The 26,447-nt window shown below is 37.9% G+C and overlaps 4 protein-coding genes and 1 long non-coding RNA gene across 5 annotated transcripts; 2 read left to right on the top strand and 3 right to left on the bottom strand.

Moving 5' to 3' along the window:
- Positions 1 to 37: 37 nt before the first annotated feature.
- Positions 38 to 3,288, top strand: LOC116607037 (PRELI domain containing protein 3B). The gene is made up of 4 exons (XM_048720598.1): positions 38 to 247; positions 1,003 to 1,329; positions 1,725 to 1,827; positions 2,091 to 3,288. Exons 1-4 carry the CDS (start codon positions 216 to 218, stop codon positions 2,268 to 2,270), a joined length of 642 nt encoding a protein of 213 aa, XP_048576555.1. The 5' UTR covers positions 38 to 215; the 3' UTR covers positions 2,271 to 3,288.
- Positions 3,289 to 3,658: 370 nt separating this feature from the next.
- LOC5519406 (mediator of RNA polymerase II transcription subunit 10) lies at positions 3,659 to 6,241 on the bottom strand. Its single transcript, XM_001639263.3, has 4 exons — positions 6,050 to 6,241; positions 5,659 to 5,742; positions 4,275 to 4,377; positions 3,659 to 3,928 (listed from the first exon to the last, which is right to left on the bottom strand). The coding sequence occupies exons 1-4, from the start codon at positions 6,187 to 6,189 to the stop codon at positions 3,836 to 3,838; spliced, it is 420 nt and encodes a 139-aa protein (XP_001639313.1). The 5' UTR covers positions 6,190 to 6,241; the 3' UTR covers positions 3,659 to 3,835.
- A 232-nt stretch (positions 6,242 to 6,473) lies between these two features.
- Positions 6,474 to 14,428, top strand: LOC5519415 (xylulose kinase). The gene is made up of 5 exons (XM_001639333.3): positions 6,474 to 6,885; positions 8,608 to 8,934; positions 9,539 to 9,812; positions 12,738 to 13,049; positions 13,851 to 14,428. The coding sequence occupies exons 1-5, from the start codon at positions 6,520 to 6,522 to the stop codon at positions 14,144 to 14,146; spliced, it is 1,575 nt and encodes a 524-aa protein (XP_001639383.2). The 5' UTR covers positions 6,474 to 6,519; the 3' UTR covers positions 14,147 to 14,428.
- A 3,367-nt stretch (positions 14,429 to 17,795) lies between these two features.
- Positions 17,796 to 21,172, bottom strand: LOC125558967. Its single transcript, XR_007306207.1, has 2 exons — positions 18,631 to 21,172; positions 17,796 to 18,188 (listed from the first exon to the last, which is right to left on the bottom strand). It is a non-coding gene; the product is annotated as an uncharacterized LOC125558967 (long non-coding RNA).
- Positions 21,173 to 23,313: 2,141 nt separating this feature from the next.
- LOC125558966 (piggyBac transposable element-derived protein 4-like) lies at positions 23,314 to 25,788 on the bottom strand. Its single transcript, XM_048720596.1, has one exon. The coding sequence runs from the start codon at positions 25,593 to 25,595 to the stop codon at positions 23,580 to 23,582; it is 2,016 nt and encodes a 671-aa protein (XP_048576553.1). The 5' UTR covers positions 25,596 to 25,788; the 3' UTR covers positions 23,314 to 23,579.
- Between the last annotated feature and the right edge of the window lie 659 nt (positions 25,789 to 26,447).

Raw genomic sequence — 26,447 nt, 5'->3', positions numbered from 1 at the left:
ATATGTAAATCATATCCTCGACGTAAAAAGGAACTGACCAATCAGCGCACGGGAGGGTGGTTGCGTAACGGGGGTCGGGTGGACTTCGGCCTTCCGCCGATGATGAAACAGCAAAGAGCGTAGCGACACAATCTTTCGCTCCGTCCTGGAAAACTATGCAAGTTTAGACCACGGAACTTCTTTTGTATCCAGCATTAGAGTTAATCCCATGAAATATGAAGTTCTGGAAGTCACAGCATGTTTTCCAGTAAGTAAGAATTCATTGCTTTATCGAGAGATCCGTGGAAATGTCACACATGGTGTTACTCGTGGTTTTACATGCGACTACGCACGCTGCTAGAGAGCCGGCAACGCTCATTTATAAAGTCTGTCGCCTTTCTTGTTGCTTGTGGGCTCATCCAAGTATTCTAGTTTTACGGTGTTACTTCCACTCCACTCTACCTGATTTTAGTATCTGTTTTTGCCTATTTAGTCGAGTAAAATCCCCATGAGTTATGTAACAAAATGGCCTCACAGCACATTGAGAAAGTAGTGCAAAGAAAATTTGTAGGGTTTGTTTTTATAAAGCCCTATTTTTGTACTTTTATTGTCAAAGGAACTGAAAAAGTCATGAAAAAAGTACAGTATAGATACTTAAAATGATTATGGGGGCTTCATTAACCTACGTGGACGTTTTAAAACACTTTAAAATATATTTTCTGTAAATAGTAAAAGTTTTGTGAATATATTACTGAGCCCCTAACTTCCTCATATTTCTGATACTCCTTCGAAACACACCAGTAAAGATTACCTATTTACAACTTAAATATGGCCAATAGATAATACCAGTCATTTTATTTATATCACAATCCTAGACCTGAGTTTAGACATTTTATTTTTTATTACAGGAAGATGAAGATGAGGATAAAACTTTTAATACTTTTTGGATATAGTCTTTAGCTATTATGTATATAACCACAAATGAGTTGCTATAAGTAAAACAACTTTTTTTTTATTTCACAGGCACTGCTGGGAAAGAGTAACCCAAGCTGCATGGAGAAAATATCCCAACGAACTAAACCCTAACGTTAAGACATTAGATGTCTTGGATAGACATGTAGATAGTGAAGGGCGGTTACACACTACAAGATTAATGGGTGCTGAAGGCTTGTTTCCTGCCTGGGTGAACAGAATTGTTGGCTTGGAAGAGTATCAATATGTTGTTGAGGAGTCTATAGTCGACCCTGTTAATAAGACAATGACTTTGCGAAGTAAGAACACCTCACTATCAAATTGGGTATCAGTGGAAGAAACGCTTGTCTACTCTGAACATCCCACTGAATCTAACAAGTGAGTATTTCATCTTACAAATAATGATTCTCAGGAGCACAGTTTGTTACAACATGTATGAACAGGATGTACATTCTAGCAGCTTGATTGTCGAGTGCTGTACATATTGTATGAGAATATGTAGTATACAGTATAATGGAAGACTAAAAGTAACATTCCTTAATACCAAATTCACAAGTATATGGCCTCTAAACCAACTTGTGCTGCAAAATAATAGTGTAATAGAGTCAGAGATGGAATGCCAAAGTGGCCTTTTTCTATTCCATTAATGCATTGTTTTGGTAGTAATACTGTACCATTTCTTGTTGTTTTTCACCACCCACCCATCCATCCCCTTGCTATATTTAGTAATTTCAGACATCATATGAGTAATAATTTGTGTCTTGTCATTTTAGAACTCAACAGACACATGATGCTACCATCAAAGTGTTTGGTCTGAGCTTCAAGGATTACTGTGAAAATATGATCAAGACAACTATGGCAGCTAATGCTGGAAAGGTATGTACAATGTACAAACTTTGTGCCTTCTTTGAATTTTAAATACTGTCCCTCTAACAAATGTCTAGTCTGATAAAAAAAAGTTTCCAACCCAATTATGGTTAGAAGATTTTGATACACTCCTAAATGTAATCATATGAGTTAACATTCTAACAGAACTTCACTAGGGGCCTATCCTCAGTTTAATTTGTCCAAGTTTTGAGTTCGCATAACTATTTTTTAGCACCCCATCACCTTATAAATTATTTATTTATTTTTTTTAGGGAAGGCAAGCAATGGAGAATGTCATAGCAGTGATCAATAGAGAGGTACAAGACCTTGCTATTAATCTTGAGCAAGCAACATCAAGGTTAAATACAGAGTTTGAGCAAGCTAAACAAGGACTTGAACAGGCAGCAAGAATACCACAAGTCATGTGTGAAGGTTCTTCAAACTCCCGATAATGTGCACTTGGTGTGTTATAAATATTCATGTTGGTGTTGGAGAGTCTTCTGTCCCAGGGATGGTTGTATGTGATGGACATGTAATTATATGATGGGTGGAAAAAAGGATGCAATGGCTCGGACATTACGAGCAAGAAAGGAAAGGGACGAGGCCTAGAAATGGAGACAAGAGCCTGGGAAACAATCTTCACAGTGACATCACAACAAAGGGATAAGGCCTGGAAATGAAGACAAGAGCCAGGGAAACAATCTTCACATTGACATTGCCTATCAACTCCCAACATTATCAGTGTTCACTAGAACTGCATATGTGGTAACGCTCCAGCCAGAGAAATAATAAATAAACAGACATTTTTTGTCTTATTTAAGACATCACACATTCTCCTGCTGTTTGCTGTCTGGCGATTTCATTGAATAAACAAACTTCCCCCAACTGCCTAGAGTTGACCTAAAGTCTTAAAGAAATAGTTTAGAAATGACTCATTATATGAAGGTTTCACTTATAGTGGAACCTTCCTATAATGACAACAGCACTAGGTTAGAGCATCTGGGGCTAAAAATAATATTATTAATAATAATACCATGAAACATAATAGGGCCTGAGAGAGTCCAAATTATCACAAAGCACATTATATTGAATATAATACCCATATCTTATGTGTGAATGGGAATTTAAGTTTTTAGTGTACAAAATGTTCTAATCATTGTTTCCCTCATTCTCAAGGATAGTTTTGATAGCTCATAGGCTAAAGTTCAAATATTTGGCAATATTGCTGAGTCATATGACGTTTGCATTAGCAAGAGACAGGTAAAAGTTTTTGAAATTGAATGGGGGACCTCATGTTATAGAAAGATGTATTTGTATTGGTTTTAATATTTTAGTGAGCTATTTATAAGGTTATGTTTTCACAACAACAGAAAAGTTCTAAATACTTAAAATCCTTTTGGTGTAAGGAAATTGTATTTATAATTACAACATTTGTGAATAAACTGAAATAAATGATTTTAGGGAAAAAAATCTGTTGTCCTCTACCTGATTCATGCAGTAGTAAAAAAAATCAAAATCATAGCATAGCATAGAAAATGTTGTGGGTGCTGAAAATTTATGTGGAAATGCATAGTCTCATCAGAGGCTCTGGGAGCATGCATGGGCAAAGCATTGTTCAAATGTTTGTATGGGATTGTCTCCACATGGCCACATTATCCATATTACAGATTCCAACCCTGCTGACACTAAATACTATGTTTTAACCCCAAATAATACTTCAAAAAAAAAAAATTTGGTTCAGCTTGGTTACCAGCTGGTTAGTGAAGAAGCAAAGGAGCTTGGGAAACACCAGGAAACTTAAAACACCACAGGAAACCCAAAATAATTCTAGCAACTATGCTGCAGTACTTAAAATAATGATTTACTCAATAATATTATTTTTATTTACAATATCTGTATATACATGTGTACGTACAATGAAAATGTAGTAAAACTGCATAAACAAGTTGCTGCAGTGTCCCCAGCACTGACATCTGAAGATAATGGTGGTTCTTGCTAATTTCCTTGATTTCTGTTGCTATGAGCCTTGAGACTCTTTGATCTTGTTATATTCCTTCATGTCTTTGGGAAGAACTTTAGATAATTCATCCACAAGAAGAGACTTAAAATTCTGTTAATGGAAAGAGAATGGGTAAGCGATTAACATCATTAGGATTAAGGGCTTGAGAAAAAGTAAATATAAGGACTAGTTTTCTTTACTGAATTAAAAAAAAGATTATAAATGAGGTCCAATAGTCAGAATTTGAAGAAGGAAGGTTGGTTTAACCCGTATAGTGGAATATTCCCATTAAGGTTTCTCATCCTGATTTCAAGCAAAAAAGACACCTCCCATCAACTCAATTTACCACAGGTCTCCCACGTCCATGTTTTCGATTTCCGTAACACCTAGAGATGTCTGTGGGGAAAGGCTACAGTTGATAGACAATGGATTCTACAACGATAACTTTGATGATTACCTTATATGCATCTATTTTTCCTTTAACTTGTTCGTTTTTTACTAGAGCCTTTTCCAGGCAGTCTTTTGTGTAGAGTTGAGGGTTCCGCCCTTGGTCAATATACCTGAAAAAATATATTATAATCTTATTACTTTACAAAAGAAAGGGATGTCCCAAATATAGAGAATCATTTTCTTAACCCACTTTTCTTACAAATCTGGAGGTAAAATGCGGATTGGCTAATTCAGGGAAAGGAATGCTTGGATAAGCAGTCATTACTATGCTAGAGCATGTTGCAAGACAGAGGTAAAAGTGACAAAATTATTCACATAGCACATTATAGACTGCGTTGGCAGAGTATCTTATATTAGGCCCTTGCCTGTAGTATTGGGCTACCTGTAGTAGCAGAGGGACTAGGGGGACTGGCGGCGAAGTAAAATGGCGGCCTCCTAGAGCGATCGGACTACGATTGTATGGTAGCACCTTAGAGTATCTTAGACACAATAAACGTCTTACTACATTGCTGAGGAAGGGGGGGAGTGCAGGGGGTGCTAACAGGGGTGGTCAGATTTTTATCAGAGAACTCACCCCCCCCTCCCCCCCATCGGCAAAAAAATTAGGTCCACTATTTTTCAGATTTCACTCCCCCCCCCCTTCCCCCCCAAGAGAAATCCTGGGTACGGGCCTTTATTATACCATCCTAAGGTACCCAGGATGTCGCAGTTAGCATAGCAAAGTGCAAGAGCGAGGCACCTGAGGGCGGAGGGGCTAGGCTACCACTCCTACCCCTCGGCCAACATTGTTCCCTCTCTTTCTTGCACCTGTGACCTTGATGCCCTGGATGCTGATGAGGCAGCTCCAAGCAATGGAAAACACAGTTTTTTTTTCTTTGGAAAAACAAATCCCTATCATCATTATGTCTTATGCAACAGGATATGGATGGGGGGGGGGGGGGACTGCATGTTGGTAGTCAGTTAAAATTTCCATAATTTGTCAGTAATTGGTAAGAATTATCCTTTTGGCTTTTGTACGCCGCTTTTGTATTAGATTTTATGTAAAGAAGATTAAACATTATTTAGGACTGTTTAGTATTTTTTTTAAATAACTTGATAATAAATTAATTATGGATTAATAATTGACTGAAAAGTTGATGCAACAGGAAACACATAGTGCAGATTCTGAAATATCCGAATTTAAGTAGATTTACGCTGGAGGTAAAGAGTAAAATATCGGAAACAATAAAATGTCGGTGGTCGGCAAATATTTTTTTGTCGCTAGTCACTTGTTTTTTTTCATTCCTTGTCGGTAGTCAGTTACCTTTTAAGCCGTTTGTCGCTAGTCGGTTAACCCCATCCAGACCCTGATGCATTGGATCAATTTGTATTTTAGAATGAATTATACCTACTCGAACACTTCAAGAGGGACTTCAACATCAGCGACGTGGGCTTTGCATTTCTCAATTTCTCGCAAGTTATCGACCATCATGTTTCTAAAAACAAAACAAAAAAAAGACAATCACCAATCTAATTAGTTGTTAAGTATTGGCAATGAGGCACACATTTTTTAATTTTTTTTTAGACAAACAGAGCATGGGCAAACAATGGAAATGCTACCATGTAATGTTGTTATGATTTATAAGTATAAGATACTAACACCGGATCGTGAGGGTACGGAAGACCAAAAGGATTGAGGCACGATCAAGTAAGTATGGAGTTATTACTTAACTAACACATTTTTCTTTCGAAAAGCCATTAACTTATTTCTTTATCTATCGAATAAGCTTGAATTTGACTTACATTTTCTGGTTCAATACGCCTTGACTTCCCGGCTGAAAGTCACTCACAATAATTCCTATTTGACGAGTCGTCTCCACGAACTGTTCGATCGTTTGTTCGAGAAGATCGAAAGGTTCACTCTGCTTTTCTTCGTCCGCCATTTTGTAATTGAGTTACACTAGAGAGTGAAAGCAGTGGGGTAGGGACAGTAAAATATTGTACAAAAGAACAAAGGTTACCCACACGAAGTGAAAAACATAAGGTACGACTTCTTTCCAATTTTCTTCACCTTATTCCCTTCTTACCTTTAACTATGTAATCTTTGCCTATTCAATGAGCTTTATGCAAAATCATGTAATATGAAGTGGTACTGGAATAGCTAAACAAGAAAATATTCTAACCCCGATAAACTTTTTCACGGGTTTCCTATGGTGACGGAAGTAGCCCCTAGTCTTTCCATCCGGTTGAAAGGATTTTTTCTTATTCGCAAAATGGCATCTCCGACGTTCCTTGGTTTCGACCTTAGTACTCAACAACTCAAAGCCATAGCGGTTGATAATGGCCTAAACGTTACCCACGAAGCTTCGGTGCACTTTGATAGCGATCTCCCCGAGTTTAAAACGGATGGCGGAGTACACAAACACAACGATGGCTGTACTTTTACCGCGCCTTGTTTGATGTGGGTCAAAGCCTTGGACATGGTTTTACGTCGACTGAAAGAGAAGGGCTTCGATTTTAAGACTGTGGCGTGTTTATCTGGTACGGGACAACAGCATGGAAGCGTGTACTGGAAAAATGGCGCTCAAAATGTGTTGCGTTCTCTCAAGAAAGACAGTTCTTTTTCAGAACAACTGAAGGTTGGTGGTACCAGTTTTACCTGCCGAGTCAGTAACAGCAACTTGAAATAGCTTCTTAGGTAGATTTGTCGTTGTCTAAAGGTGATAAACATCGTTATTTCGCGCAACAAATAACGCCACCATTTTCGTGGTACATGTTACACGGATCGTTTTGCAACATCGTTTGCAACAAAATTTTAGAGCCGATTTTGTTGACACGACCTCGTTTGCACGCCCAAGAAAAGATGGATTTTGGGATTTGTTGCACAAAAAACGACAACGTGATGTTACACGGATCAATTTTTTAATAATTCGTCATTTTTGTTGCAAGAGTTTGATCTGGATTCAAAATCCTGCAACATGTTGCAAAACAAAATGTTGCGTGAAAAACGAGGCAAAGGACCATGTTACATTGCAATCGTTTTTTCTTGGAGCATGTTGTGCGAAAGAACGATGTTGCAAAACAACACGTGTATCATCACCTCAATGTATGTGTAGCCATACATGAGAGTACTCCCCCGCCCCCACAGATACACCACTTTTTAGAACAAAATTTTGTAACAAATGTATTGGACCCAAAATTCACACTTACCACCCACATACTTGTCAACCCCAAAATTTCTCATACCTGGAGATTCCTACGAGGGGGTCCGGGTGTGTGAGGGGGGAGGGGGGGCTGGGGTCAGGGGACGTATAAGTGATTGGTTGTGGTTTCTGTGGTATACATGACTTCAAGCCTAAAAAGAGACATACAGGCTAATGTATTGTTTTTATTATAATTATGCTAATCTATTTTGCTACAACTTAAATAACACCATATTACTTTACCATATTTCCTTAACCAATATAACTGTAAATTAAAGCCCCCCCTCAAGTTTACAAGTTTGAAATGAACAATTTCCCCCCACCACCTATGACTGCACCCTCCCCCCTCTCTCCTGCAGCAAATGCTAGCTTCACACCATGATAATAACAATTATGCCAGAGTTTTCATTGAGGAAAGTAAAGACCTCAGACACGACAGAAAATCCCTGAACATGCCCACTTCAAAGAGATTGAGAAAGAAGATACAATTTCTTACATTTCCTTGTATTCTGGACTGATTTTCTCTTTTCAAAACACAAATAATGTTAGGCCAAAATGCACATACCCAGATTTTGCCTTTTTTAAACATAATATTTTCCTTGATCATCCTTGCGCTATGTATGAGCTCAGGGACGAAAAGCTCAAATTTCAATGACACTTTACAAAAAGTCGCATCAATTAAAAAAGTAGAATTTGATATTTGTTTGATATTACTCACTAAGTACTTGGGAATTTTCTGTCTTATTTGTTGTGAAATGAGCTTATTGGAAACATCAAGTCATGTTTTCCCGTCATGTCAAGACCTCACAGTCTAGTGTGTTGTATGCCCCTTATAAATCCTACAAACATCCTCTTATTTGTGGGCCTGTTGTTAAAAGCCCCTTATAGATATATCTATCCTGATAGAGCCGTGCTGCTGTTCCCCTTTAAAGACGTACTTATTTTGTAAGCACTACAACAATTGATTAGTTTTTAACCATTAGAAATATTATCATAAGTATTAGTATTAAGATATATATGTGTAAGATAGAGTTTTAGCTAAATTATTGAGTAGAATAGAGTAGGATGTTTGTAAAGCATTGAGATTTTTATAATGCTATATTAAATTATTATTATTATTATTATTCCCCTCCCTGATTAAACTATCCTTTCCAACAGGACTATTTTGTAGTGGGGGACTCTCCAATCTGGATGGACTCCAGCACTAGCTCTCAATGCCGATTCCTGGAAAATACCGTTGGAGGACCTCAAAAGCTTGCTGAGATAACTGGCTCTACAGCGTATGAGCGATTTACTGGGAACCAGATAGCAAAGATTTACCAAACCAAACGTGAAAGTTATAATGAATGTGAGAGGATATCACTTGTCTCGAGCTTCTTGGCAAGTTTGTTCATTGGTGATTATGCTCCGATTGATTATAGTGATGGATCAGGAATGAATCTATTAAACATTGTCAAAAAGGATTGGGAAGACACTTGCTTAGAGGTAAGGTTGTCCAACTTATGTAATATGCTAAAAGAAAATAGTAATTTTAGTGGTATGTAACAAGGGCAGTAATTTCAATTATTTTTTTTATTATTCTATACTGTAAATCATAGTTTATGATTATCACATACAATGATATTGAATCGCTTGGCCAATCAATAACATTTAATCAACAGATAGAGTGCTTATGATAGTTTATAGAGACATGACGGAAAAACCTGGAAAACGCGCAATTCGAGATAGAGAAAGAAGGCAATGGCTATAGGTTCCTTGTATTACGGACTGCTTTTCAAAACACAAATATCGTGAGGCCAAAGTGCACACAACCAGATTTTGGCTTTTTAAGATAATTTTTCCTTGATCATCATTGCCCTGTGTATCAGCTCAGGGACGAAAATATTGATGACACTTACAAAAAGTCGCATCAATTTAAAAAAGTCGCACTTGATATTTTGCTTGCTATAAGTTACTAAGTACTCAGAGAAATTCTCAGCCTTATTCGATGTGAAATGGGCTTATTTGAACCGTCACGTCGTGTTTTTTTTCCGTCATGTCGACAACCTTGTACTGAAAACCATGTCCCCAAATGTTTTCCTCCCTTCAGGCCTGTGGTCCTGGTCTCAGAGAAAGACTGGGCTCACCTTGTCCATCCCAAGCACAGATTGGTACCATTTCCAGTTACCTGGTAGAGCGTCACAGCTTCTCAGTCTCCTGTAAAGTGGTGGCTTTCACTGGTGACAACCCTGCGTCCCTTGCTGGTATGCGACTAGCTGAAGGAGACATTGCTCTTAGTCTTGGCACTAGTGATTCTCTGATGATCTGGCTGAAAACCCCACAACCTAAACTGGAAGGACATATTTTTGTTAACCCTGTTGACAGTAAGTATAAATAGTAGACATTCACATTTTAATGCCAAATTACATGAACAGATAGGCGTGGGATGTTGAGTACTCTAAAAGTGTTAAAAAAAGCATAAAACTTGGTTTTTCAAAACAATTTCTTCATTGGATCCTACAATATCTTTCAGGCCAGCAACATTTTGTCCGAATCGATGACAAATCATTAAAAAGACTTGTCACAAACTTTGGTGTTTCTTGATGATCCATATTTGGACCCCTTATCTTTAATATCTATGTCTCTGACCTTCACTCTACTACTAAACTCTTCAACAGTGTCCTTGTTTTCAATATGCAGACACCACACAATGCTGCTTTTGCATTCAAGGCCACAAATGCTAGAGGAATGTGTGTCCAAGATAAATAACACTGTCACCCAGCTACACAGCTATTCAGTTAATTCAAATCTGTCATTACATTTTGCAAAAACCAAGTGGATGCTAATGTCTACAAGGCAAATGTCTTGTAGAAATTTGCTCAGTGAATTCAAGGCAGATGTAATCTTTGGTGGAGCTCCACTTGAACTAGTTTCAAAAACCAAACTGCTCGGTGTTCAATTTGATGAGCACTTCAACTGTCAGTAGCATGCAACCACTCTTATCATCGTGCTATGGCCTACTCTCTGTTCTGAGAAAGGTCGCAATCTTGCTGCTTTCCACTTTTGCAAACACCTTGTTGAAAGTATTGTGTTATCTAAACTTGACTATTGTAATACCTTTTTTAGTCCGCTCCCCTAATAACAGAACACCTCCAAAGAGTTCAAAATGTGTGCGCTGGCTTTGTTTTAAAGAAATATGCTACCGAAGACGATCTAGGTAAACTTTACTGGCTAGCAGTAACAAACATACTGAGCTTTGCATTGTTAAGCTGGACCATAAAGCGCTTCATTACACTCAACATTTATCGCTATCTGAAAATAAAACTCAAAATTATCTGAATATAAAACCCTAAATTAAAAATGCCTGGAAGAAAATAAAAGGGGACATTCAAAGACCAGGCAGCAAAAGCCTTTAATAAACTGCCTTATATCTCACGCTGAAAATAAAACTCAAAATTATCTGAATATAAAACCCTAAATTAAAAATGCCTGGAAGAAAATAAAAGGGGACATTCAAAGACCAGGCAGCAAAAGCCTCTAATAAACTGCCTTATATCTCACGCTGCTACAACAAAACTTTCATCGGCTAGACAACTTTTTTTGTTCCTAGTTAGAATATCACACTTCAAACAGAAAAGAATTATTTTAGAAAACGTGTTGTTTGAGAGTACGTTCTCGTATATCAAATCATAAACGCCATCGCAGATTCTATTTGACAGTTTGGTTCAATGACACCTACAGCTGGTATGCATTTATTTTCGGAAGATGCTCATTTTATAAATCGAAACCGGTCCGACACTGTCCGTTCATTCGTAAACTCGTTCATTTTTAGGCCAGGTGACACCATTTGGACCTCCCGTTTTAACATTTATGCAAGATTATTGACCGTTTATGCAAGACGTTTAAAACATTATGCATAACGTTTAAAATGACTGAAAACGCTGTTTAAACGATCAAAAAAGTCGTTTGAATGGCTGAGAAAGTCGTTTAATATCCGTTCAATTTGGCCATTTGAACGGAAAGTCGTTATTATACGTTTTACGCATCTGCAGCTACAATACTTCCCCTCCCTTTAAATGTCAATTAATAGTAACTTCCACATTTTAATCACATTCTTACCATTTATCATTTATTGCTTAACACTGAATACATATATATATAGCTGTAATTTTTAGTCATTTTTTTTAGATAAAGGATATTATTTAGATTTATTAGCAGACAAAGTGCCACCTAGTGGATGTGCTGCTAATTAAGCCATTATTATTGTTGTTGTTGTTGTTATTAAATAGAGGTACAGTTACCTCATATTTTTTGCGCATATTTTTTTTTTTTTTTGCATGGTACATTCGACACTTTTGGCGCAATGTTGGTCATGTTAAACTAAAGAGAGAGCAGGAACCTAAGATACTTCTATTAGATTTTAGCGGTTAGTACTTCAATTCAGCACCACAGAGTACCCTGAAAAGTCAGGTGATGACCGAAATCACCAAAATTCAAGAAGCTCGATTATTTAATAATCTCATTGTGGAAAGATCTTGCTCTTTAAATGTCTTGCTGTAATAACCAAACACATCTGCACTTTGTCAGTGGATTACCTTAGTAGAGAAAACTGTTGAGAGAAGGCAACAAAATTCTTTAAAAAATACCTTCCAAACACTGTGAGCTCTAATTTAAATGATGCTATTTTTGGCAGCATCAGCAATATAAGAATCAAGAAGTGAAGTGTCTCAGTTTCTCAAATTTTTGCTGCTCGCTTTAGTAGAGCATACACCCTCTCCCCAAAGTACCCCACAAGTTTAATTAGTCCTACCTACAACAAATCTTGATCAATCTATCAATTTTTTTATTACAGAGAATGCCCCCTCCCCTCCCTCACAAGTATGACTAGTTGCACCCGTTACCAAAACTCTGCATTTTTATTAGAGCCGCATTGTCACCAGTTTACTTCTGGAGGTCCGACGGAAACCTCAACCGTTAAAAGACAAAAGAATCTATTAAAATCCGAGATATTAAACAGGCCATCCGCTCAAAATAATCAATCACATCCTCAAAGAAACTTCCAATAAACACACTGCTTTCAATATTTTGAAATATTTTTCGCGTTTTCCGTTAAAAATCATCGGATATTGTTACGTAATCGACCGGAAGTAAACTGGTGGCAATGCGGCTTTAATCCCTCCCCAACAAGTTTGATAAATCCCTCCCCTCTCCTCATGATGGATGAAATAGCCCCCCCTTCCAAAAGTCTAATTAGCCCAATCTGCCAGCAAATCTTGATCTATTCCTGATCTCTACTTTTTTTATCACAGAGGATGCCTACATGGGTATGTTATGCTACAAGAACGGCTCCCTGACACGCGAGTCCATCAGAGATACATGTGCTGAGAAGTCATGGGAGAAGTTCAACACTCTACTCGGGTCCACTCCCCCTGGTAACCATGGCAACATTGGCATCTACTTCAATATAAGAGAGATCACACCATTTGCTGTTGGGGTTCATCGATTCAACAGGGAAGATGAAAAAGTCCAGGAGTTTTCCAAGAAAGTTGAAATACGTGCTCTGGTCGAAGGACAGTTTCTGGCTAAAAGGGCTTATGCCGAAAAGCTAGGGTACAATATTGGTAAGTTTTTTGTTGTTGTTGTTGTTATTTCAAATTATGATATCTTATTCTAGATAGTTCACTCAATAACTGTTCATGGATTATCATTACATTCTGGTATTGCAGCCTTTGATGTAACCTAATTTTGATAGTTCTTGGTAAAAGGGGCCACAGTTTTTCAATTCAACAAATTCTCTTATTTCATAACTGTGTAAATCCTATTAAGTCTGAGCTCTAAAATATAAAAGATTCGAGTCACTAGAGGAAAATCTGACAACATGGAACTACAAACTTGGTGAGTTTCGGCCAAGTGTCTGCTAATATAATCAAAAACAATGAAAGTTGGCAAATGGGACTGTCTACATGGTGACAATATATGAATAAAAAAGACAGATAACTTTGGACTAAAAGGGGCAGTGTCATGGTAAAAGGCTTTGCAATAGCTCTCCGGGCCCGGAATGAATTTCAGTCAAATTCTAATATAGACTTATGAGCCTTGAGTACATGTGGGAGACGTAAATTCAAAGGAAATGACCACAAACTGTCAATAAACATAGTTTTCAATAAAATATTGCATATTATTTTAACAAGGCATTGACAGCTTAAAGTTCATTTGTAGACAATTTAAAACCTACAATAAACACTGACTCCAGACATGCGCAGTACCAAGTCGCTGCCCCTTTTAGCCTACATGTAGCCGCTGAATTGCGAATAATATCTTCTCGTAGCTAAAAGTTTGTGACCCTTGAATAGGGGGTGACCACTTAAGAATGACCTGCTTAAAAAAGGTTCATCTAATAATAATTGTGTTTTTTTTTCTAGGCCCAAACTCTCGAATCCTGGCTACAGGTGGAGCTTCATCCAACACTGCCATTCTGCAGGTAATCTCAGACATATTCCAAGCGCCCGTCTTCACTATACAGGACACTTGTAACTCTGCCTGCCTGGGGTGTGCCTATAGGGCCAAACATGGTCTAGTCGGGGATAAGGCATTCTCAGAGGTAGTCAGTGAGGCCCCGCCTTACCAGTTAGCTGTCACTCCAAACCCTGATGTGCACGACGTATATAACACTATGACTGAGAGATATATCAAGCTCGAAAGTAGTATTATTGATTGAGATAGGGTGATACAAAGATGCATGGGTAGCCTGTTGTTCAGTGCATTTATTGGTCTTACTATGATGTCTCTAAAGACCTTATTAAATACATTTGAAAGATTTATCAATAAAACAGGCAAAAAACTGAAATTTAGAAAAATAAAACAATTTTAATCACTATTCTATATTTATTTTACTTTCTGAGGCTTTGGTTTTGATATTAAGTTCGTAATTATCGTGGCAGTTTTTGTTGCTGGTATGATGACTAGAGAAAGGACAATAAAACCGAGATCGGGACCTGGCTGTAGCCTCAATATTTTCTTTTAATGTTTCTGAATCGTCCTCTCCACCTCCTCCCCCACCCCCCCCCCCCCCCCACCCCCATATTTCGAGGCCTGCAACAGCTTTATTTAACATGAAAGTGTAAGGTTACTGACATATATTATAGGGGTAATCTCTTAAAGAAGCTCTTCTGTAGACGGGTTAGAGTGGATTGATATCACGTATTCGAAACATATGCATGGATGTAAAAGCCGTCTTTAACAAAACATGGAACTGTGTGCTACTTAACTTGCAAGTGATGACATTTGTCGGCCAAGGCCACTTTAACCCATATATATAATACACGTCATTTAGGTTCTAGATTAAAGGATCAACTCCAAAACAAATTTTAATCTTAAAGTTTAAATTTTAGTTTAGATAATTCATGAAGTTCAAGATACCTGAATTCAACTTTTTTTTTTACCATGAAAAGGCTGCGTTGAGGGGCGGTCTAGGCAGCAAACGATTAATTATTTGAATAGGATACAGGAAGGTTAATTTTTTTTCTCTCTTTAGATTTTTTTACTCATCGTGTGCGTCGTGCCGTAATCTTTTTTTCTTCGTAAAGTTGCATTTTTTTTTGTTCATGAACGAGTCTTGGACATATACACACGTTGGAGTATCAAATATTAGCCATATTTCCTTTAAGTCATACTGATAATATTGATTCAGTCATAGTTGATTTCGCTACTAGCCTTTTAAATCTGAACAAAGACACGTTATGTATATCTTTTTTAGAAGAGATCCGGGCCTGTCTATGTCAATATCGCAAAAATGTCCATTAAAACAATAATGGGGGAAAAGCTGATGAGTGTCGACGAGAGGGTGGGCGATTAACGCTCAAACTTATTGTTTGAGGCCTGGGCACGGCCAACTTCTGGCACCCAGGATATAATCACGATACAAGAAATTAGCTGTAAATATCACATCTTGAAAGCATAATGGATAATATGGCGACGAAATGTCGAAAGAGCTAAACGCTAAAAAGCTCAAAGCAATGAAGGTCTAGGTCAACGGCGTAAGCATAACAGCGTTTAACATGCCGAATAACAGGATGGAAAGGCTCCTCGCTCAGGGCCTACTTTTGACGTGTGACGATAATATGAGGAAAACCGTCACTAAAATGGGCAAACACGTGTAATCGCCTATGTAATGAAGGTCTGGGTCAACGATGAAGGCATAAAATCATTTTAAAACGTACAAAATAACTGGATAAGAAACATACCAAATAACTTAATAAAAATGTTTTAGATGAGGCCTTTTTGGTCGATATTAAGATGGCAAAATACGTGCATTCTTTTACCTAAACTGGGCCCATCTGTTAGGGGATTGCATCTATGAAAGTCAAGGTCAATAGCTTTCCATTAGCCTGAGAGTATATTATTGTCTTGCCAAATTATTATGTTGTGATAAGCTGTTTAAATGTGTTGGCAAACGGTGCCACGGAGAAACGTCCATTACTCTATTTGACGCACTCGAGTACAAGCACATACGTGAGTAGGTCCTTCTGATAGCTAAAAATAAAACCCGCCATGCCTAACACGAGTTAAAACCATAGCTTTTACTTTTATTCTAAGCAAGATTAATTTGTTTTCTTTAAAAGTCAATGTAAGAAGAAAAAAACGGTAATTAAATTGGGCATAAAACCTCCCCCCGGGCATGGCATGGTCAACAACAATTCTTACCCCTAAGAGATAGCACATTAGGTGTGGTCGAAGGAATTTTTAACCCTGAGAGATAGCATTGAAAAACAATGCTCGTTTCAATTGGCTGACGGATCCTGTATTGTTATGTTACCGACAAAAAAGTCGAAAGTATCAACCGATCAGTTGACTTGTGTTTATTATAAAATATGTTTCGAGCGATTGGGCCACCATTTAGCGTGAGACACCCTAAAAGATAGCAGAATCGGAAAAATCCTAAAGCACACCCTAAAAGATAGCAGTTGGTAAGAATTTTATAACCTAAAAGATAGGTCGAGAACCCCGGCTATTTTTCTGGAGAGTTCCCCCGGACCTTCCCCTAAATCACCAAATAAACTTTATATTATGTCATTGATTGCAAATCCACAGAATTGTCAATTTTATCGATTTTTTCGATAAAAAATGCTACACCTGTTTCGAAAAGTATGAAACACGTGGAACACACAAACGAAATCGGCCCATGAAAGCAAGGCAGATCGGGGCCACCGTCCACGAGTGCCAGTAAACATTGTTTGAAATACATTAACCATGAGCTGAAATTTAAGAGATTGTCTTTCTCAAAAATAAGCCTTTAAACTTACGTATCTGCCTAGCTTCAGCAGAGAAAGATCGAGATATAGACCGTTTTCACGATGTTGCATGCGCGCGCATCCAAAATGATCCAGACTGGCTTGCCCTAGCTGATCTAAAATGGTGTACGAAGTGGAGTTTACAGACAAAGCTATAGAAAAATGCTGCTACTTTCGCGGAGTTTTGGAGTCAAATTCCCCTTCGTCCCGCATTTTGTATCAGCTGTTGCCCGCCAATCTGTGGCATTTTGGATGCTCGCGCAACATCGTGAAAACGGTCTATTGAGTCTGGGGGCGAGCCCTCCGCCCCCTCTCCCCATTTTTGGCTTGTCCCATTCTCCACGCGGCCAAAACATAAAAAATCCGTTAAAAAAATCTCGATCCTCGGTATTTCTTTGCCGGACCTTCACAGAAGCGAGAGAAATAAAGGCGAGAAGATTAAAATGAATTTGTACTGTAGAATTATTGTTCTTATTAGCGCATTTGAGAACATTGAAGGTATTGATGCATCATTATGCGGTTTGTTTTGCACTAGCATTCGCATTCTACACTTTCTTCCAAACACACAAAACCTATAAAACTTGACAGGTTTATAGGATTTTTGTAGATCGAGGCCTTTGCAGGCAGGTGTACACAGTTGAAATATGACCTAGATGTTAAAATTACTGGCTCAATGGGTGAAGACTTATATTTAAGTGCTAAACACTAGATGGCACCACATTCAGTAGTTGCCCGAGGGAAAACCTTATCATATTGGTAATAAATACGAATATAGCATTTTCCCAGTCCCATCAATTAATTGAAGTGGTTTATAAACAATGACCATCGATAAATAGATTTGACGGGGGTGTATTTCTAATACCAAAAAGTCGTTTGGATATTTTGAGTCACTGCACGTGTATCACAACAACGTGATTTTAATTTTCCGGCTATGCCATGCTGACGAGTCCTAATAAGGACGAAACAGCTGTCCATGGTTGCCGAACTGCACGGGTAATAGACTGTGCTAGCGTCCCGTCTTGGCCCGACTGGTGCCAATGTGTGTAATGCTAGTGTGCTTTTAAAGTCCACATTTAATTTTCCACGGTGGGCTAATAAGTGGTCAAAATCGGCGCTTTCGTATTCTCGCGAGCCCGCAAAAACCAGCGGTTATCCATCCAAAAACACTCGGAATTAAAAATGGCGGCAAAGGCTGTTCGAAGGAGTCTTGTCAAAATTATTGGATTTAGAAAGGAAAACAACTAATAGTGGAAGATAAAAAACAAAGCAGCAAAAAATTGAGCTTCTATGACAAGCTTGAGTCTCTCTGAAGAAATAATTTTGTCGGGGTTCGAGAAGAGCGACGCATATTTTCTTACCAATCTGTTGTCAAGGCTGCACAAGAGAAGTTGCAATGTGATTGTTTCTCTAGGAACGAAAATTGAGGCCCAATGGGACAGATCCCCGAGGAAGGAGTCTCTGGAAGATTTCCTTAGAAGGATAAAGTCTGTGAGCATGTCAATTTTTTTTTTTATTATTATTCTATCGTTTTTTTAAAGCATTTATGCTCTGTGGATTCTAGCTTCAATTTTTACCAGAAGGTCCATGGTGATATTTGTAATAGAATACCTGTTATTTATTAAATAATATGTCTTACATGATGTTTTTTTGCTAATTGATCTACATGTAACTGTTTTCCAAACATCGGTACTGTATATTTCAAACCCCTTAACATATTTTAATAACAACCTTGTACTATACAATTCGAGCATCACTCCCCTTTGAATAATTTATAAAATGCTAAATTCCTATCTCAAGCATCTCATTATGACTGGGCAAGAAAGTAATTTTTATCTTGCCTTTATCTTTTCTCTAAAAAATATATTCCTAAGCAAAAATAGTAGTATTAGAATTGTCTTTTAAACCCACTTACTCTTTTGCAGCTTGAAGCAGTCATAAAAATCCTTGATACATGAGTCCACCTTTTTCATGAAATCCTTCCAAGCTACTTGGCTTGTACTGGTGTATTTCATTAACAACTGTACAAGGGTTTAGAATACCTGTTATTGTCTGAGTGGAATCTATGATTTCTCTATTTTTATTATTCTGGATTGCTTTTACTTAAAAAAGCTTTATTTTTACTTGCTATTCCAAGTCCTTGTTAGCCTTCTTTCTCTTCTATGCCTTATCTTGTGAATCCCATAAAAGGTGATAACTCTAGTTCATGATACCCAAAGAACTATATCAACCAAAATATATTCAACTATACCAATTAAAAAATTATATGCCCCTAGATTTTCCGAGTATTTATTAATTAAGAGTTGTGAGACTTGATTGATAGTTATTGGTGCCCTATACAGTGAGTACAGGAGAGCTTGCTTTAATTTTACAGCAGCAAAACTTTATTATTGAGTTATTTATCAATAAAAGAAGAGTTAGAAACGAAACTTCTATCTCCTACTATATAAATCATTAAGAGCAATAGAAAGCAAGGCAAAAACAAACTTAGTGTAAACTAATCCTCTTTTGAATCCTGGGGGTTTTTGTTTACCCGACTCTCAAAATCATAAGAAGGAACCACAAATTACCAAAAAGTGATAGAGGATGGCATAGCCACAGGTGAACATAGTTTTCCTTACATGTCCTAAAATCATTTTTGGTTTGTTATGAACAAACACATCATTTACATAACCATTGATGCAATGTCAAAGTATTTTGTGCAGCTGTCCTTACTGTCAGACTAGGCTAAGACTAAGGACCGCTGTGGTAGAGACCATAGTCTAGTGGAAATAGAAACAGAATCTTTGAGACTGAGGAGGTGTTAAAGTGCTTCAAGAAACTGATGACAATTTTTTAGGATGTTCCTGATAACGTAAGTGATGCCTGTCCTTTTTGTTTTTGTCTACACATTAGTCTACTCAACTGATTTGACAAATTCCTAGTCTAGCTTCTAGAGCAGCTGTGCAGTAGCTGCTACCAAGTACTCATATATTTTTTTATGCAAATGAATCTTTTTAGCTAAAGAGGGGGAGGTCAAGCATGCCTACCTGCCAAGTTCTCCATACAGTAGGTCACTCAAGAAATAGGAGCAAAGTAAAGGGCACCCTTTTTCCATATGTGAAGGCACTAATACAAATAAAATAGATGTTGGACCTGTCACATTCCAAAAGTTAAATTAAAACCTAAGGAAAAACCTACAAGCAAGTGTCATCCAGCCTTCAGATGATATTCTACAACTACATTCTGTGAAGGGTCCAGCCCTAAGGGCAAACTCAATCCAGGAATATCGTTTGTTTTGAATTAGTTGTGCTGATTTAGGATGGAAGAGTTAACAAGAACATAGCTTAAGTAAACAAATTTCCCTCTGTTCAGGTTTTAGCGGGTGAAGTACAAAAAACACTCTCAAATAACAAAATAAGAATTTATGAATATTATATGAAATAGAGTGGGCCTACGGTTGAACAATTGGGAACCACGGCAAAGTGGACTGAGAATTACGCTTGCTCTGACTTTGAAAGCTAATAACTTCACAAAAACCAAACTAAAGTCGATGGATTTTATAGAACGTTTACTTGAATCTATATTAAACATTTTGTTCTTTCAGGATTTTTAAATCAATGAAAATCAAAAAAGAAAATCATACTCATTCAATCCTTGCGGATTCGTCACATCTTCGAGAAACGCTGGACGCGCGCGAAAATTTCTCCCTTCAAAGCAGAGATTAACAGTCGCCATTTTGTCCTTTGGCTGAGAAATTTCCGGAAAGACAGATCAATAGTTACTCGATCCCCTGCCGAAATACTATCGGCCAAAAATCTCATTTAGATATCAAATCGATACTCATTCGCTCGATCCCCGTTATACGCTCGAACCATCTCATTTTTCGACTAGATGCGAAATAGAGAACCTCACAAAAACTTTAATAACTTGAAAAGCTTTAGGTTAGACGAGCTGATTTTCAAGACATATACACAGAGAAGCATAACAAAGAAAACGTTCATGAAAGTTTTGTTTGTTCGTCTGATTTAATAGGTTATTTTCTCGTGTTTTTACAGAGGACGCTCGAGTAGATATCCCACTCGCCAGAAAATTCTGATCGATTGACAATCATACGCTCGAGAGTTTTGTCAGTTTCTGAAAAACAGAGGACTTACGGGGGAAAAAAGAGGTTCTCATGAGAAAGACAATGAAATTTTCTTTTGAATCCTGGATTTTTATTAACGTCAGATACAATATTTGTGCTGCTTTGGTGGTCTGATTTCAGCGCTCGCGCCAATCGGCAGTGCATTGTTTACAGAACGCGCCTTTGGTTACCGTGGAAGCGAAATGCATTCGAAAGTGGGGAAATCTGCCGTCATTTGAAAGCGCCGATTTCGTGCGCCCGCGAGCCCATCGTGTTCCGGAGTTACTCGTCTCGAATAGAACCGACTTAATTCCGAATATCAACCGAACACTCCTGAAAATACCAAATTACTGCCTAATAATCCAAGGGCACACCCAAGTATCATCGACTTACTCTCGAAAAACACAAAGTTATTCCCGAAAAAGGACCGAATTTGCTGAATAGTTACATTTCGCTCTCGAAAATCACTTACGAATAACACCTAGTCACTCACGAAAAGTATCCCAAATATCATTAAAAGTCACTTGATCGAATAACACAAAGCTCATACGCGAAAGAAACATTCTTATCACCTCAATAGCTGCTAAGCGCGAATATTAGGCAAATATAGAAATCTCACTCTCGCCTCGAATTATTTTTCTCTCGGGGCAAAATGATATTTTCCTAAATTTCATACTCCACCGCCTCCCAAATCAAGTGGACTGTTTCCAACATGCCTGTAAGTTAAATATTAAAAAAATATTGTCGATGTCATAAAAACAGCCTGACATTTGATAAGGTTTTCAATAAATTTTACCTTGATTCAATGCATTGAAAACATTGGGTCCCACTTTTCTACTAAGTACCTCTTCAAAACACTGGGTCGAACAACCACAATAGCAATAGCGTAAACATAGACGTTTTTTTTTTTTTTTTTTTTTTTTTTTGCCTCACTTAAAAGAGCTTCCAATTCCGGTCATTAAAAGTTTGAATGAAACACCAACTTTATGCTAAAGCAACAGGGAACCCTATCACTTTAGAAATTTGTCTTGGTATTCGAAAGGAAATATTGCTCAAAGGAACATCAAATTAATAGCGTAGGCGAATCCGACTGTCGCCATACAAGTCAAGATTCTCAAGATCTGAGTCTAGTTATGGTAAACCTTCACTGGCTCAAAAATTCAGAAATAACCCTAACAGATGCCAAAATAGGCGTTTTAATTTTATACCTTTACCTTAGATTTAAACGGAGTTTCTTTGCTAACTATGCCTTTAATCAAGAAAGCATAAGATCTGCTCTCTTGCTTAAATAAAACAATAAGAAACAAAGTGAGATTGTGCGTCTTTTTCTTGTGGGGATGGGGGGATAACAAATTCCGATGGTTTTCAAACTTTCTTTCGATAGATTTTTGCCGAAAAATCGAATAAATAATTAGAAATTTTAAGATACGACAAGCACCTCTTTATGAAGTTTCTCAAGAATCAAGAAATTGATATGATATCAAAAAAGCAAGAATTTATAACTATAAAAGTGTTGTGATCTCAGATATTTCTTTTAAAGTATTTAAAGGGAGACAGAGATCGTGCGAATCTTGATTGCATGCAGCGTCGGGTCACACTTTGAATACAGATGTTTTCGAAGCTATTGACTCGGCAGGCTACCTTAAATGCCCGGGAGGGATTTTTTTTTCCGACTCGACTTTTTTCACGTGTAACATGAAAACGTGAAAAAGGAACAGAGTCCAACTTGGGGAAAACACAATATGCAACTAATAAAATTTTCTTAATACAATTATACTTCGCAAGCTTCAAAAGGCATAAACACAGAAAATAGTTCTTAACAGTCTGGACTGTGGTCTGAACAGGACTGTGCGTCTGTACTGTGGACTGTTTCCAACATGCCTGTAAGTTAATATTTAAAAAAATATATTGTCGATGTCATAAAAACAGCCTGACATTTGATAAGGTTTTCAATAAATTTTACCTTGATTCAATGCAGTGAAAACATTGGGTCCCACTTTTCTACTAAGTACCTCTTCAAAACACTGTGTCGAACAACCACAATAGCAATAGCGTAAACATAGACTTTTTTTTTTCCTCACTTAAAAGAGCTTCGAATTCCGGTCATTAAAAGTGTGAATAAAACACCTTCTTTATGCTAAAGCAACAGGGAACCCTATCACTTTAGAAATTTGTCTTGGTATTCGAAAGGAAATATTGCTCAAAGGAACATCAAATTAATAACGTAGGCGAATCCGACAGTCGCCATACCCCCTTGAGGGAAAGAGGAGTCAAGATTCTCAAGATCTGAGAATAGTTTATTGTAAACCTTCACTGGCTCAAAAATTCAGAAATAACCCTAACAGATGCCAAAATAGGCGTTTTAATTTTATACCTTGAGATTTAAACGGAGTTTCTTTGCTTACTATGCCTTAAATCAAGAAAGCATAAGATCTGCTCTCTTGCTTAACCCTTTCATACCCAGGCTCCTGAGGCCCAAAACAAGAGCAAATGTGTGATAACGAAAGAATATTTATTGGGACAACCCAGACTTTGAAATGTACTTTATGTTATATATGAAATTAAAGCTTAAATGTTGTTCTTTACTTTAAATTAGATATTTCAGTACTCAGTACATTGGTTTGATGGAAATTGAATTTACAAAATAAGAATTTATCAAAAAATATCATACTAAAAATCAATATTTTATCTTTAGACACATAACATATAATTTCATAAAAACTAGAAAATGTCAATGCAAAAACACCTAAAAACATAGTCTATCGCCAGTACTCCACTTTTGTATGGAAATCTTTCCAACAGTTTTGATCTTTCTGCAAGCAGAGGAAGACATTACACACATTGCAATAGATGCTAGGGCGTGGCACGTAGGGAACCTTGGGTCTTCTGGCCAATGGCACATCCTTATACCTGTCAGAGTGGGTTTTTCTTATTTTCTTACTACAAACAGCACAGTTACCCTTATCCTGACGCATTTCAGGCAAATGCAAACCAACATCAGTCAGTCTTAGCTCCTCATTTCTGGGGGGTCTCTGGGCAGCATTATGGGCAACCCGCATGTTGCCAATCAAGTTCTCAGCAAGCTCTTCTCTGAACTCCAGAGAGGTTCTGATTGGTCTAGGTGTACCCTCTCTATCCTCACACTCTAACACAAAAGCATTGTGGATTGCCACCTCTACTTCATGAAACAGTACACGACGGTACCATTTCACCGTCTTTCTGATACATGTATAGTACCTAAGCATCTGGTCAGACTGGTCCACACCCCCCATATAGGCATTATAATCTTTGAGAAGGGGTGGGCAAGGAATATCGCCACTTTGTCCTCCTTCACCTGCACCTCTTCTTTTGACATTTCTTGCATGGACTGGAGCACGAACTGGAAACTCAGGGGGGTGAATTGTAGATAAAAAATATACAGCCTTGTTGTCAAGCCACCCCACTGCCAGAAGAGGTCCACACATAAGCCACTTACTACTACCCCTAGCAAGTCCTCTTGTATTCTCAAATAGAACCTCCTTTGCAAAGTTTTTTCTGTTTCCCTTTATTGTTCCACATGCATATATTTGGTTGTCAAACAAGAACTGATAGAGTTCAACACTGGTATAATAGTTGTCAGTATAGAGGTGATGTCCCATACCTTCAAGGCCTGAACACAGCTCTTTTACAACCCTTGCTGCCAGTCCAACCTCAGCTCTTTCCCCAGGATTCTTTCCAATGTACAGTTGCTGTCGGTAGACATACTTTGATTCAGAATCGGCTAGCACCCAAACCTTGATACCAAACCGGACAGGTTTGTTCGCAATAAACTGGCGAAATGATAAACGTCCTCTCCATGGAATCATGCACTCATCAATTGAAATGTTTTTGTGCAGATTGTAGGCATTTTCAAATTTAGGGAAAAGAAGATTCAAAAGTGGCTTGATTTTATGCAATTTATCATAACCAGGTTGCGCAGAAGGCACAATGTTGGAGTCATCTGAGACATGAATGTACTGTAGAATCTGAAAGAATCTGTTACGAGACATGACTTGACTGAATGAGGGAACAGTCAAGAGCCATATTTTCTTCTGCCAATACATTTTTGCCTCAGGAAGTTTAACAATTCCCATAGCAATGTTCAAGCCAAAAAAGGCCTTCATTTCATCCTGTGTTATTGGTTTCCATTGTCCACCACTAGTACCCTTGGCTCCCTTCCTCTCTGCATTCAGGTTGGTCATAGTGACGAGGCAATCCCAAACCTCTTGGTCAAAAAATAATTCAAAATACTCAAGAGCAGATTTCTCCCTCCTCTGTCCTCTATTTGCCAGCCCAACAGCATTTGTAAACGGTTTTAAAATTCTTCTGTTGACCTCTTTCGACCAAATATATTGTTGACGGCCGCCATCTTGGATTTCTCTCCTTTGTTGAACTGAAATTGCTCTGCCTCGCCTGGCACCTCTTCCTCTGCGAACCCCTCGAATAGTTCTTCGAGCATTTTGTGAACATTCACGAAGATTTCTCGCTTTCTCTTGTCGCTGATTTGTCACACTTTGACGTCGATCAAACTCTGAATCACTCGAAGAGCTGCTGGAGTCCTCATAAGAGCTTACACTTTCGACAGAATCGTCTTCTAGATCGGCTGGAATTGCCGGGAATAACGTTGGTAATTCATCTTCGCCATCCTCCGAGTCAGAAGAGTCCAAATCTGTTGTGTTTTCGTCAAAAACACTCGATAAAACTTCATCTACCGTTAGATTTCGCTGCCGATTTCTTCTCACTCTAACTGACGCCATTTTTAAATACCCCAGCTGTAAACATCAGGTCGAAAAATTGAAAAATATCACTCCAAAACACGAGAAATCGATGATCTTTGAATGTCTCAAAAGAAAATGGCTTCCTCTTACATATTTTAGTGCCCAGGCCCCTAAAAGTTCTAATTCACGGCAAATGGGTACCACAGAACTCCCTAATTATATGACAACGTGGTCAGGTAGCACTGTAGTGCTACCTGGTCCGGAAAGGGTTAAATATAACAATAAGAAACAAAGTGAGATTGTGCGTCATTTTTTGTGGGGGGGGGGGGGGGGGGGGGGTGGGGGATAACAAATTCCGATGGTTTTCAAACTTTCTTTCGATAGATTTTTGCCGAAGAATCGAATACATAATTAGAAATTTTAAGATACGACAAGCACCTCTTTATGAAGTTTCTCAAGAATCAAGAAATTGATTTGATATCACAAAAGTATGAATTTTTAACTATAAAAGTGTTGTGATCTCAGATATTTCTTTTAAAGTATTTAAAGGGAGACTGAGATCGTGCGAATCTTGATTGCATGTCAGCGTCGGGTCACACTTTGAATACAGATGTTTTCGAAGCTATTGACTCGGCAGGCTACCTTAAATGCCCGGGAGGGATTTTTTTTTTCCGACTCGACTTTTTTCACGTGTAACATGAAAACGTGAAAAAGGGAACAGAGTCCAACTTGGGGAAAACACAATATGCAACTAATAAAATTTTCTTAATACAATACTTCGCCAGCTTCAAAAGACATAGAACACAGAAAATAGTTCTTAACAGTCGCTAGAAGTTCTATATATTCAGGTTTTTCTTTCCCTCAGAAGACGACGTTTTGACCAGGTTAATA

Source organism: Nematostella vectensis, chromosome 13, assembly GCF_932526225.1.
Source record: "Nematostella vectensis chromosome 13, jaNemVect1.1, whole genome shotgun sequence".
Classification (NCBI taxonomy): domain Eukaryota; kingdom Metazoa; phylum Cnidaria; class Anthozoa; order Actiniaria; family Edwardsiidae; genus Nematostella; species Nematostella vectensis.
Note: the sequence above shows the minus strand (reverse complement) of the source record. Positions and strands in the feature narration are given on the sequence as shown.

What these genes read in the sequence shown, in the direction of transcription:
- LOC125558966 (XM_048720596.1), bottom strand. Translation starts at nt 25,595, where the DNA reads ATGGCGTCAGTTAGAGTGAGAAGAAATCGGCAGCGAAATCTAACGGTA.
- LOC5519406 (XM_001639263.3), bottom strand. Translation starts at nt 6,189, where the DNA reads ATGGCGGACGAAGAAAAGCAGAGTGAACCTTTCGATCTTCTCGAACAA. An exon ending in GGCGTATTGAACCAGAAAAT is followed by an intron (nt 5,743 to 6,049) that starts GTAAGTCAAATT and finishes TTTTGTTTTTAG; the next exon opens with AAACATGATGGTCGATAACT. An exon ending in GTCCCTCTTGAAGTGTTCGA is followed by an intron (nt 4,378 to 5,658) that starts GTAGGTATAATT and finishes ATATTTTTTCAG; the next exon opens with GTATATTGACCAAGGGCGGA.
- LOC5519415 (XM_001639333.3), top strand. Translation starts at nt 6,520, where the DNA reads ATGGCATCTCCGACGTTCCTTGGTTTCGACCTTAGTACTCAACAACTC. An exon ending in GGGAAGACACTTGCTTAGAG is followed by an intron (nt 8,935 to 9,538) that starts GTAAGGTTGTCC and finishes TCCTCCCTTCAG; the next exon opens with GCCTGTGGTCCTGGTCTCAG. An exon ending in AAAGCTAGGGTACAATATTG is followed by an intron (nt 13,050 to 13,850) that starts GTAAGTTTTTTG and finishes TTTTTTTTCTAG; the next exon opens with GCCCAAACTCTCGAATCCTG.
- LOC116607037 (XM_048720598.1), top strand. Translation starts at nt 216, where the DNA reads ATGAAGTTCTGGAAGTCACAGCATGTTTTCCA. An exon ending in AAGTCACAGCATGTTTTCCA is followed by an intron (nt 248 to 1,002) that starts GTAAGTAAGAAT and finishes TTTATTTCACAG; the next exon opens with GCACTGCTGGGAAAGAGTAA. An exon ending in TGGCAGCTAATGCTGGAAAG is followed by an intron (nt 1,828 to 2,090) that starts GTATGTACAATG and finishes TATTTTTTTTAG; the next exon opens with GGAAGGCAAGCAATGGAGAA.